The following is a 13,827-nucleotide window of genomic DNA, read 5'->3' as shown; positions in this document are numbered from 1 at the left end:
AACGCGACCCCGAATTCCCTCGCGTCTATTGGTTAATTGTGCCTGTCAATCACAATGCACGGTTTCGATTGGGCCAAATCACTCTCAAAAATAGGCTGATTTGCGTATTCAATCACACTCTCTGAATCCCCCTTATTGGTTCTTCGTCTTGTCTGTCACACTATCGTTTGCCGTGATTGGCTGCTCTGTCACATATGGGCGGTGCCTTTCCGGAAAATTCGTTTCCTCGTCTGTCATATTGCGAAGCAAAGGGAAGAGCCCAAACAGATAAATCACCCGGAGATACAAACGGATAAATATATCACTTTTCCACGGAGGAAACACCCCTTTATTTTGAATTATAAATGATATCCATGCCTGATATCACTCATGTACCTTAATGCTAAAAATTAGCGTCCGTATTGTGTTTCTGTTTGTTTGTTTGTTTAGCTAGCTGCTATCACGTCGCTATCTGACTGCAGCCAACTGCTCTCCAAACACACCGCCTTTGTGGCTATGAGTACGGATTTACTATCTGATTTGGACACTCGTTTCTTCGCTGATAACCTCCTGACAAGCGAAGATTGGGGTGAGTTATCATTTGAAATCCTTTACAACGGTAAATACACATGTATAATACGACACAAAGCTAGCCGGGTGCGATAACGTTCGTGTGGGAATGACCAGCAGCCGTCCAGGCGAAGCTAGCTGCGGCGTTAAAACGGTTAAATTCACCCCCCCCCCCCCGCACGCACAATCTATATTGTGGACTTTTAAAGGGTTGTATTTGATAGAGAATGTGTTGCATTATGTGCGAGATGCTCATTACACGCGGTTGCAGTGTGTAAAAGCGTGTGCTTCCTTAAGTCAGCAGACCCGGATATGTCAGTTTATCTTTAACACACACTGTGTGGGAAGCGTCATCACACATTAACACAAGCGCATGTCCCTTCTTCTCTTTCTTCCACTTTGTAATTACTCGCATTGTGTTATTCTCGTGTTGACACGTTTCTTGTTAAAACTCTGTCAGTACACGCGCATTGAACATGGCTTCTAAGTGGCGTTATTCTGGTTTGTATCTTAACATAAATGCACCAAGCTGAAGGTAGTTTTCCTAATGTACTGCTTGTTTTTAATATGACTATACCAGGTTCATATTAATATATCCATGTGTATACGTTATAACCGGGGTTTTTTCCTAGGTTTGTGGAAGAATTGGGTGCACACACAGTGCTAAGCATACTTTTACATATCCATGCTAAAGTTGACTAAAAAGAGGAATAAAAAAAAAAAAACATCTTTTGAAAATTGATCTTAATGCCTTTTAATTATGGTAAAAAATCCAACCTTTTAAGGACAACCAGTTTTCTTTGTGAATGAATAATGTATCGTAAATAAATAAATGTTCATCCTTAAAATACAGGGGGCATAAGTATACACACCCCTATGTTAAATTCCCATAGAGGCAGGCAGATTATTATTTATAAAGGCCAGTTATTTCATGGATCCAGAATCCAAAATAGCCCCCCCATCATCACATACCCTTCACTATACCCCCCACATCATCACATACCCTTCACCATACCCCCACATCATCACATACCCTTCACCATACCCCCACATCATCACATACCCTTCACCATACCCCCCATCATCACATCCCCTTCACCATACCCCCCATCATCACATCCCCTTCACCATACCCCCACATCATCACATCCCCTTCACCATACCCCCATCATCACATACCCTTCACTATACCTAGAGATTGGCATGGTTTTATTCCAGTTAGCCTAATAGCTGGTTTGATTTGCATTGAGAGATGATTTTATGGAAAGTACCCCATGCCAATCTCTAGGTATGGTGAAGGGTATGTGATGATGTGGGGGTATGGTGAAGGGTATGTGATAATGTGGGGGGTATGGTGAAGGGTATGTGATAATGTGGGGGGTATGGTGAAGGGTATGTGATAATGTGGGGGGTATGGTGAAGGGTATGTGATGATGTGGGGGTATGGTGAAGGGGATGTGATGATGGGGGGGGTATGGTGAAGGGTATGTGAGGATGTGGGGGTATGGTGAAGGGGATGTGATGATGTGGGGGTATGGTGAAGGGTATGTGATGATGTGGGGGGTATGGTGAAGGGTATGTGATAATGTGGGGGGTATGGTGAAGGGTTATGTGATAATGTGGGGGGTATGGTGAAGGGTATGTGATAATGTGGGGGGTATGGTGAAGGGTATGATGTGGGGGTATGGTGAAGGGGATGTGATGATGTGGGGGTATGGTGAAGGGTATGTGATGATGTGGGGGACCAATCATTATCAGGATGCATAGTATCCTGGATCCATGAAATAACTGGCCTTTATAAATAAAAGTCTGCCTTCCTCTATGGGAATTTAACATAGGGGTGTTGTTTTTGATGTCGCGATATAGGTCTTTTAAATATCATTCATAATGGCCTTAAAAATTCTTAAAATGTGACTTGGTGAAAGCTGCAGAAAGCCTGGTAGAAGAACATGTCCATAACTAGGCCCTGTACGTCAAACTCTGTCAGGTAAAACAGCCTGATGAAGGTCCACGGACTGAAACGTACCGATGCAGCTTATTGCCAGTGAACGGGAGCGTGTGCCGGAATGGTCTTCCCTCTCACCTAGAGACCAAACGCTGATTTGATTATTTGAGGAAAAACAATCAAGTCGACTGCTCCTGAACGTTGTTTCTGACTTCTTGACTTGTTCCTGAGTCTGTCGTGTGGTAGGGCTGCGCGATATGAGGACAGTGTCTAATTGCGTTTTTATTTTGACTGATACTGCGATTGCAGTAGGACTCCCGATTATTGAAGGGAATGATCGCGTTTGTGTCATTAAATATAAAATCTTAAGAAATAGTCTTTTGCGAGGATCTGTACCACACAAAGATGATGTTCTGTAGTCTTTCAGGAGAGGATTTGTAGGCCGGGACGTCTCTGCAGCACCGCACTACTTCATTCAGAACGGTGTGACACACATTTCGCCTTTTAACAAATATTGCGCCCCACCCTGCGACTTGGGTCATGCACTTTTGCGATTTCGATAAAATTGCAATTTAATTGTGCAGCCCTATCGGTCCCGTGTGCAAGACCGTAACGGTGATCTTTACTTGTTTCTCAAGGTGTTATCAGTTAGAGATAGATAGAGAAACCCACTTCCTGCCCCTGTCTGCTGTTATCTCGTTGCGATTGTTAAAGACGTGCTGTGTGTGGGGGTGGGGGGGGGGAACCAGCAGTGGAAGTATTCGGATCCTTCACTTCAGTAAAAGTGCTAATACCACACTGTAAAGAATACTCTCAAGTAAGTCCTGCATTGAAAATGTTACTTCAGTAAAAGTCTCTAAGTATCATCAGGAAAATGTAGTTATGGTTAAGTTTTATTGTAAGTATTAAAAGTAAAGAAAAATCCTCACACGTTAGTGTTAGTGCAAAGGATCCAAACAGTTGAGTAAAGTAGCCTCAGTACAACTGCAAGTACTTGACTAAACTTTGACACAAAAGTGACAAAGTCGTTTAAAAAAAAAAAAAAAAAAAAAAAAAAAAAAAGGGACAAAAATGTCAAATGTGTCAAAATGTCTTCATTTTTAATTTGGACCCGGGAGGACAACGAGTGCATGCTCAACCAGAAGACAACATAACGGTTAAGTATCATCAGGAAAATGTAGTTGAAGTATTAAAAGTAAATAAAAATCCTCCCATTGTAGAAAGTGTCCCTTGGTACATTCATGTGGATTTGTCACTTTATCATCCTGTTTGTGATGTATGTTGTGTGTGATGTCTTTCAGCTACTGGGACCTTGAATTTCCCCCTTGGGGATCAATAAAGGATCTATCTATCGATCTAAATCCTGTCTCTGTCCTCAGATGCCTGCCTGTACCAGTGTGAGAGCATGGAGGAGGGAGAGGACGCCGACTTCAGCCGGGGGTTGAAATACGAACCATCGGTACGGAGACAAAAAAGACAGAAGGCGTCACTGCTCACGGCTCTGGTTTCCGTCCCCGGGGACCGAGAGTGAAACTGAAGCCACAAACGCCCCGCCTTCACACAGTTTGACACGTTTGCCAAGTCGTAACTTTACATTTTTGAAGAGGGGGCAACCCATTCCCCTCCCTCGTGGACAGTGGAGCAAGTAGTTGACGTGGTTTCTCCGCAACGGATCGCACGAAAGCAGCACTTTAACTCCTGTGTTAACAGAGATGGGCTCATACGTTTCTTGGAAACAAGTCATTCAGCGTGAAAAAAACCCGCACCTATTAGACCAAATAGGCCCTAGAATTTACAACATCCTAATAAAGAAAGTGTCCATATTCGTCCTCTCTGCTCATCTTGTGGGTTTAATAATATTTGAGGATCTATAGTTTATTTTTCCCAAAATGTTGAATTATTCCTTTAACTGTGTGATCAACATATTGGCATTGCTCATTAACATGTTGTTGTTGTTGTTGTTGCTGCAGCATTACCCAGTAGGTTCAGATGTTGGGTCAAAAGATAATCAGGCTAATTGTTTGTCAGTTGACACACACACACACACACACACACACACACACACACACACACACACACACACACAGGTTTGTTTCACTATCTTTGTGGGGACCCATCATCGACATAATGCATTCCCTAGCCCCTTACCCTAACCTTAACCATCCCAACTAAATGCCTAACCTTAACCCTTACCCTCACCCTAACCATAACCTCATTCTAACCCTAATCATACAACTAAGTCTTAACCCTCAAACAGACCTTTAAACTTGTGGGGTCCAGCATTTTGGCCCCACAAAGCTGTTTGAACCCCACAAGTATAGTTAAACAAACACACACAGACACACACACGCACGTGCGCGCACACCTAATTTTCCACCTGACTTAGTCTCTTTTTTTCCCCACCCTCTCTTTCTTTCTCCCTCCCTCTCTCTCTCGCAGTTTGACAATGACCTCGTGCTCACCCTCGATCCTGACAACCCCACGTCGCCATGGCGACACCTTGACGACAACCTTCTCACAGGTACAGAACAGCCGACCCGTGAGGCGCTCGCAGGGAAACCTTAAACCGACCTCGGTCAACGCTTTGCTTTCACGCATCAAACGTTCTCTGCAACGCGAGACGCTCCCGCCTCGCCGCCGCCAAGGCGGCCGGTCGAACCTGTGGGAAACTCTTTTAGTGAGATTATGAAGCAGAAGAAGTCCTCCCACAATCTAGTATTACATTTAAGAGATTATATGTAATAGATTTTGTCCAGAGATGGATCGGGTTTAATGTGTTTTTTTCTTTTTGTCAACAAATCTCATGAAAACTGAGAGACGGAAGTCTGTGGCTCTCTGCTCCAAGCCCATTGGTTCCTACTGAAGACGCCAGTCTTTAAAAACGTATGGTTTCGTGTCTCTCATTCATAAATACGTCCTCGTCGGTGTAAAATGACCTCTGCCAATGATCGGACCAATCCTCGTAAGCGAAGAATTTCTTATCTGTATTTACATTAGACGGGCAAGTCCAAGGAGGCTTCCATGAAGCACCAGCCCACCTGTCTAGCTAACCCACAACGCGTTCTCGTTCCGAGCCAGCGTCCCGTGACTGACACCAGCCGAAACGGAGGAGGAGGTCCGCGAGAGGTGCTCGTCCCGGCCCCGGGAAAATTTGAAAGGCTGCGCTGCACTTTCGTAACGGTTCATAATGGAGGATCGTGCTTCTGCCGAGCCACAGGAGAAGGAATCGGACGCGCTATTGGAAGAAACGCCGCCATAGCTGCTTGGTACGTAGCGGCTACCGTAGTTGCAACGCGCGTTTTGAACAAGCGAGGCGCTAGAGAGCACTGAAGGCAAAATACAATTTCACCGCTAGATGGGAGAAATGCCTACACAGTCTACCTTTTTAAGGAGAAAACCTTTCTTTTTGTGCTGCTAAATTCATGCATTTTTTATTTCGTGGAGAGCTTAAATAACTACACGATGAGAGCACAACCTAGTCTTCCCGTAGCCTTTCTTCTTTTTAAACATATAACAACCAGCATTGACCTCCATATTTTTTGATTTATTGTGTGTTTTTTTCTCTCCACTTTTTAAAAGAAGATCCAGCTGGACGTCAGACTGTTTGTTTATTAGAGGGTATTTAGTTTCAGGATATTTTCTCTGCGAGGTTGCTACCCTGATTCAACCTGACACTTATTCATTCTGTACTGTTGGTATTATTGTTATCATTCTGGGTTTTGGTGGCGCTTTATCCTCCCAGATCACTGTGAAATTCTTGAGACTTGATGAGCCATTTAAGCGTCCACCCTTTTTAAAACTTCATCTTGATTATTCATATTTTATTGCAGTATACGTCTTTCGGGTTTGAAGCACTTTATAAGTTGTTACATAGCACTTTTAATAAATGGAGTTATTGTTATTTTTAAGCCTCAGCAGTCTTTGTTTTGATGTCTCTGTCTGTCTTTTTGTTTTCTCTGAAGGAGAAGCGCCCGTGATAAAAAATGAAATGACCATCACTCAGCCGTTACCCGTGGAGATGTGTACGTCCTTGCAGCTTCTTTTCAAATCTAAGAAAAACAAACTCTGCTGCTCACGTACTCTTGTTGTCACTGGTTTATGTTTTGTTTGTGTGTCCAGTGTTCCAGGTGAAAGCAGAGCCTCCCTCTCCGGCATCCTCGCTCGCGTCCGACTGCTCTGCATCGTCTCCAGACCCACAGGTGTGTGTGTTTAACTCTGTCCAAGTAGACGTTCAACTGAAGGTATTAAAGGAGAACGCCGCTCAATTTCCACACGTAGCTCTGTTGTTTGTAAATTTGGAGTAGGGCTGGGCAATATATCAATATTATATCGCTATCGTGACATGAGACTAGATATCGTCTTAGATTTTGGATATCGTGATATGATATAAGTGGTGTCTTTTTTACTGGTTTTAAAGGCTGCATTACAGTAAAGTGATGGACGTTTCTGAACTGACCAGCCTGTTCTAGCTGTTCTATTATTTGCCTTTTCCCCACTTAGACATTATGTCCACATTACTGATGATTTATTTATCTAAAATCTAAGTGTGAAGCGATTTAGTTAAAGCCCCAATTGTCAGCCCTAGAATATCGCCGCAATATCGATATCGAGGTATTTGGTCAAGAATATCGTGATGTCTGATTTTCTCCATATCGCCCAGCCCTAATATGGAGTGCTGTCAGTAGCGAGAAAATCGTAAACAATCGGTGCTGCCTACACCGTGTTATCCTCCTGCTGGCGTTAGCACCCAGGAGACTGAAACAGGGCAAGTTTTAAACGTGCTTTTAGCCTCTTAACATGTTCGAGATGTCATTACAGGTGTCTACCCGTGTGAAGTGATTCCTTCCGAGTGAACACAGTGAATCTGACTACAGGAGATGTGACAGAAATGCATAAAAGTTGTGCTAATTCAGCTGTTTAGTTCGTCTGTTGAGATGACTTAGGGACCGTCTACAAACTACAACACTGAAGAGATTCAACAAAAATATTTATTAATTTAATGATTGATTATTTATTTATTTATTTATGTATTTACAACCACCGGATTCACCACTAACACCAACTTATAAATTCTAGTTTTTTATTTTTTTTAAATTTTTTTATTCATGGTCAGTAAACCTCATTTAAATTAAATAATATCCAATTTGAGGTTAAAAAAAAAAGAAGCTGAAATTATGAATTATTTTTTAAAATATTTTAGTGGATAATCACGACTGTCCGTCTTCCCGTCGACCAACAAGCAACTTCTTGTTTTTTTTTCTGGGTCAAAAATTAGAAATTTACATTTATTTATTTTTTCAACGTTTTGGTCGTCTTTTTCGACACTTGCTTTTCCCACCGATGGTTTTGTCACTTATTTCAACGTTTTTGTCGGGTTTTTTGTGTCTTTTTATTTTATTTTTTATTTTTTTATTTTTACACTTGTCACATTTTTTCAACGTTATTTTATATTTACAATTTATTTTCTTCAAATGCTATAAATTGAATAAAAAACAAACAAACACCCAATTCAATGAAAGTAGGTAACTGATCATTTATTTAACTTGTGAAGAGCATCGTAGGGAAACCATCCACGTTGTTTCTTTTTTTCCCTTTTCTTTTTGGAAAGAAACCCAGAAGTTCTGATGTAAAAACGTTTTTAGAAAATGGGTCAAATTTGACCCGAGGACAACAGGAGGGTTAAAACGGTTTAACATGGAGGACGTTTTGGGTTTGCTGACTGCTAATGTTTCGTGTTTGTGTTGTTGTTGTTAATGTTGTGTCTTCTGACTTGCAATTAGGGCTGCACAATATATCGTTATCGCCCTCGCAATATCAACTGGCGCAATATACACATCGCGACAGACACTACGATATTCTTTGTCTTAGTTGAAAGGAAATATCAGTAGAAAACTGCACTTTAAAGTGTGTATGTCATTGTTTTTTTAGTAGTGCCCGTCATTGGCCATAAAATGTTCAGTTTGTTCAATACAACAAGCAATCTGTTAATTTAGCGCAAGTAATATCGTTACCGTTATCGTTATTTTCCTCATATCGTGCAGCCCTACTTGCAGTAAATAAAAAATAAATGAATAAAAAAACATAATGACACATTCACTTTACGTTGGCACGTAAACGGAGGTTCTTTTTAATGGGTATCGTTTTCTGACTGCGTCTCGTCTCTCCCCCCCCAGATCACAGTTAAAGGTGAAAACCCTCCGACCCCTCCGTACATGTACGGAGACGTGCTGTCCCCCCCGCTGGGCGCCATGGAGGTCACCGTGGCAACAACAGCCGTACCCCGACCACAGACGCAGCTTCAGACGCCGTTACCGACGCAGATCCCGGCGGTCGTCGGTGGAATACAGACGCAGGCTGCGGGTAGGCTCGCACACGCTAACTCTCTGAATGCTGGAGGCCGCAACGGGCAAAATCCAGCCCCTCAGTTTAGCTTTACGATACATTTTGGCCCGCCAAAACCCAAAAGACGGGCAAATGTTTTCCAAATTGAAATCACGCGACACTCAAAGCAGAATTTGGCAGATTTGCCGACTTTGGGACTCAGAAATTCCCCCAAAAGCAGAGCGTTTACATATTCAGGCTGTTGTTGTGAGTCGGCTGTGTGGCAGCCTGCTTTTGAAAATGTAATCCGAATGCATTGTTTTGCTTTATTTGCTAATTAAATTTTTTTTTTTAAGGCTTTATGTGGGCCAAATGTAAAAGTATGTGAAACATGCTGAACAGTCCAAAATATGACTTTTTTTGACTATCAGCTCCACACAACTCTCTTATGTCTCAGTATGACTATGTTCAGAAGATTGTGGCGTCTGAGACTTTCGTACACAGAAACTCGAGTGAAGATAATGACCTCTTCCAGTCCATGGATTTTTTAAATCCTCCGTGTCCTCCTTGGCTACTAGCAACTGCGTGGAGGAGGGGTGGGCGTAGTGCGCGATCACAGAAGGCTTGTATCACGTGGACGCTCCAACAGTGTTGTTGTCATTACCTAGAATTCCTCATGGGGGGCGACAGAAACTACACACTACAGCTTCAAAGTGGATTTACTGGGCGATAGGTTAAAATGTCCAACCGTTCACAGCCAAACAACCGACAAATGGCCGATATATTCTGTAGTATATGTGGTTGGTGTTGGGCGGTGATGGCATGTGTAGTGTGGGCTAGCTGACCGCTGGCTCAAGTTTTCAATTGGCAAATAAATGTAGAATCTTGTTGCACTCAAAGCGTTTCTTTAGACAGACGGTCCATTCGTGTAGCATGTTTTATTGTGGCACTAAGAGGGGAAAAGAGAGAGAGAGAGAGATATATTATACTTAATAAAATATATGTGGTTTACAGATAATGTACATCAGTACTTGACCCGTACTTGTGTAAGAATAGTTGTACCGAGCTGTCTGGGCTGAAGGAAAAGCTCTCGATTTCCCAGTTAATCTTCCAGTCTTCACCTATTCAGGTCTTCTGTATAGAGAAGCTCAGGGCAGACCCACAACACAATGGAGGGATTGTATATGTCCCATCTGGTGTGGGAACTCTGGTTTAGTCTTGTGAAGTTGATTTGAGTTTTGCTGTTGAAAGAGCATTACAAAAAGGGTGTGCGGCAACCCTGTCCAAACACCGTATCTACTTTTCTTTGTGTGCATGAGTCAAAAAAAACAAACTCATTTGCTTAAACCCAAATAACTCCAGTGTGTGGATGTGATGGATTGCGTCCGGAACTTGTATTTGCATTTCAAATGATTGACTTGTTGACAGCTGGAGTATCTGAAAGTGCTGCAGAGCAAAGCCGTTAACTGACTCAGTCAGTCGTCTAAAATGTAAATAAATGAGTTGACATGCACACTTATATTCCACTATTATTCTGAATTTGATACAGGTCATGTAAACAGCATATTCCGTTTGGATGTCCCGGATAAGGCCTTTTTAGGATATGCCGGTATATTATTCTGGTTTCAGAAGCATTCGGAATCTGGGTTTTTACTAGCCTGGATGCCAGCCGAACTTGGCCCCGCCCACAACATTTGAGGTCAGGAAGTTGGGTCTGGACTTGATCCGTTGTGGAGCAACGATGCTCGAGCCAGAGCTGTTTGGACCAATCAAATGGTCAGGGCGGGCTTTATACGATGATGGACAGATGATCAACAGTAACGGAATCAACCACGTCACCAAAGAGCGTTTGGGTTGAATTCATTTACAAGAAAGATGGCTGATTCTGATTGGTTGTAGGTCTATCTGTTGCTCTGATTGGTTGTAGGTTTGTCTGTTGCTCTGATTGGTTGTAGGTTTATCCAATTGAGTGCAGAGCCATTTTCTTTGCTGGTTGGGTTGAAACACGCCCCATGATCACAGCCCAATGGGGCAGCATCAGACTCGCATTCTGAGTCTGACCACGTCAGGCTAGGTTTTTACAGCAGTTCGTGGCCTCTTGCCTGTTTTACGCCGTACGGTCAGCTCTCTGCGTTGCTATGGTTGTTGCACGCAAACCAACCAGCCAGCAGTTTGCAGGGCTGCGGTAAAGATGGATGCTCAAAGGTAAAGAATGAAAGACTTGGATATCGACAGGTTTTTGGATATGCGCACACATCGCTACGCTGATCTTTTTAAGAAGTTGGTCGAAGGAATGAAAGCTGGACACTTTGTTCATACGCTCCAACAAGTCTGGTGGAAAACTTTGAAGAAACCCTAATTTTGCACGACTGTAAATAGCTAAGTCACAACATTGTCTTTTTCAGAAGAAGGGCAAAAACGTATCCACTTATATAAAACTTATATGTGCATGTAAACGGAGTGAACACACATTTATTTATTTTTCTTCTCTCGCCTCAAGTTCTGCCGGGTTCGGCCACATTAAAGGCCAGCACCATCCTGAGCACCAAACCTGCCATCCAGCCCAGACCGGTGTGTGTCACCACCCTCCCCGTCCCCCAGACCCCCGCGCCGGCCAAGACCCTCATACTGCAGGGCCTCCCCTCCATGGACCAGAGCAGACCTGGTAAAGAGTTTTATGTCCTTTTTTTTTAATGACTGAATATGTTTTTTTTGGGAGAACGCTGACTTCCTGTGATGTCTGATCCGTCTCCTCCTGTCTTTCCTCCTCCCCAGTGGTCTTGTCTCAGTCCGTGTGTCTCGGTTCGGCTCCGGCCATCGTCAAGATGGAGCCCGTCTCTCCCAGCATCCCCCAGCACTGCGCCAGCCCCACCGCTCCGCCCAGCAGCAAACCCATCGTCCCGGCGACGACGGCGTTACCCGGCAACAACTCCAACGATATCGACGTAAGTAGGCTGGACGTACCGAGACGCGCCGATCATCACCTCAGGGTGTTGGCTTACGTCATTCACCTGTTGAACCTTTGTTTTCTCTTATTTACTCTCCTCTTTCTGTCTTCTTATCCGTCCTCCTGCCTTTTGTTTCAACATCCTCCTCCTCCATTTCCCCTCCTGTCTTTCTCTTCATCACTGCATGTTCCCTCCACCCAACCTCATCCTCATCCGTTGTCCCTCTGTCCTCCTTGTTTCTTGAAACTCTTCCCTCTGGGCTATTTCCAACCCTTCTTCATCCATCTCTTTCCAATCCTCCCCCCCCCCCTCCTCCTCCTCCTCCTCCCCCGGTGCAGATGAAGGTGCTGAAGCGTCAGCAGAGGATGATAAAGAACCGGGAGTCGGCCTGCATGTCGAGGAAGAAGAAGAAGGAGTACCTGCAGAACCTGGAGGCTCAGCTCCGGGAGGCCCAGCAGGAGAATGAACGTCTTCGCCGAGAGAACCAGACGCTGAGGGAGAGACTGGCCGGGAGAGAGGTGAGGGAGAGGAGGGAGGGAGGATGTGACTCTTCATCTTCTCCTCCTTTTTAATAATTCATCTCGCTTTGCCCTCAACATGTTTCCATCTTTTCCAATGAGAAAATGAAAGCTAGGGGAAGAGAAATTAACCCCCAAGTGTCTGTTATTCTCCTTTTCCACTGGCCAAAAAAAACCCCACTTACACCCGCTAACATCTGGCTTCTGTCTGCAACAGCTGCGATTGGTCCACTTAGTCAAATCAATTAAAAAGACACCTTTTAATGAGAAATTAAATTAATTGAAGCTAGTGGAAGAGAAATTAACCTGGAAGGAAGGTGAAACTGTGGCTGTGTGATCGTGGAGTTAATATTTCCATTATCTATTTTAAGGCCTTCTGTAGTCTCGCATCGCCAGCTCTATCTCCACAGCACTGTGGAGTAAGGTCTGGCTACACCACAGATATATTCTAGGATATGTTTTGCATTTCTTATAACCAATCCCAACGGTCTTGGGTGGCGCTGAGCTCCGGACGCAGCGACGGTGGCTCTGCTAAATAGTCTCGGGAAGAATCTTGTTTTGGTGGAACATTTGCACCCCGCAAAAGAAAACGCCACATACAATATTAAGTAAGGGTTAAAGGAGAACTCTGGGCAATTTTTACGTTAATCTTGATCGCTATACGTATGCGAGTACTGTCGATAGCAAAAAAAAAAAGAGCCCAATCGGTGCTAGCAACATGGAGCTGCTGCAGCTAATGCCGAGAGCTCCCACTTAGCTAAAATGGCAGTTTTGGGGGCATATCATAAAGAGTGCCGTGATTTTGAAAGTGACTCTCCATTTAATAAGATTTGTTGTGATCTTTAGACAATAAGGCATGGATACCCGGCGGTACCCGACGGTACCAGACGGGCCGGGCCAGGTTCGGACAGATATTTAGAAATGAGGGTCGGGTTTGGGTCGGGCTCGGTCACATCAGCGCGATATGGCCTTTGTTGTAAAATGGTGCTGCGGCTCCTTTTTAAGAGAGCTCAGCGCGTGTTTAAAGTGGGCAGAAGAGAGATGGAGGAAGCAGACGTGTAGATGCGACCGGAGCAGAGCTGGTGGAATAAGTTTAAGTGTTGTGTGCGGTGTCTGAAATAAACCCCAGACTGAAAGCCAAGTTTATTCATTTGCTCACCAGAAACGGGATTTTAACCTCAACGTTATTCATTTTATAACGTCGGCCCTGGAGGTAACGAGTCTCCCCTGGTTTTCTGATCACGGTCGGAAACAAAGCGACCAAGAAAGGTTAACACGTTGAACATTTAAAATTAAACGGCTTATTAACAAGAGCTTGTTGCCCCGTGTGCTCATCTGTTGACATTTCTGAATGTCTTCCTACAGTTGCTTAATAAAAATTCATCGGGAATAAATATAGAATAGAATACACTTTATTGTCCCCGAGGGGAGATTTGTCCTGGACATAGTGCTGCAATCTGTTGCTTCATAACATAAACATGTAACAGAAAAAAACATTCCAAAATCAACAAAAAATGAAATAAAATCAACATAAACATGAGATCAA

At 43.6% G+C, this 13,827-nt stretch overlaps 1 protein-coding gene across 1 annotated transcript in view; it reads left to right on the top strand.

Moving 5' to 3' along the window:
* The first annotated feature begins 233 nt into the window (after positions 1-233).
* atf6b (activating transcription factor 6 beta) overlaps positions 234-13,827 on the top strand; it is a 28,102-nt gene continuing 14,508 nt past the window's right edge. The window contains exons 1-9 of the mRNA XM_078268564.1: positions 234-568; positions 3,874-3,953; positions 4,934-5,015; positions 6,457-6,516; positions 6,614-6,693; positions 8,668-8,854; positions 11,316-11,480; positions 11,591-11,760; positions 12,102-12,281. Coding sequence (XP_078124690.1) covers positions 496-568; positions 3,874-3,953; positions 4,934-5,015; positions 6,457-6,516; positions 6,614-6,693; positions 8,668-8,854; positions 11,316-11,480; positions 11,591-11,760; positions 12,102-12,281 — 1,077 coding nt within the window. The 5' untranslated portion in view covers positions 234-495. The remainder of the gene's footprint in view (positions 569-3,873; positions 3,954-4,933; positions 5,016-6,456; positions 6,517-6,613; positions 6,694-8,667; positions 8,855-11,315; positions 11,481-11,590; positions 11,761-12,101; positions 12,282-13,827) is intronic.

This window comes from Sander vitreus, chromosome 14 (genome assembly GCF_031162955.1).
Source record: "Sander vitreus isolate 19-12246 chromosome 14, sanVit1, whole genome shotgun sequence".
Classification (NCBI taxonomy): domain Eukaryota; kingdom Metazoa; phylum Chordata; class Actinopteri; order Perciformes; family Percidae; genus Sander; species Sander vitreus.
This window is presented reverse-complemented; position numbering and strand designations above follow the sequence as displayed.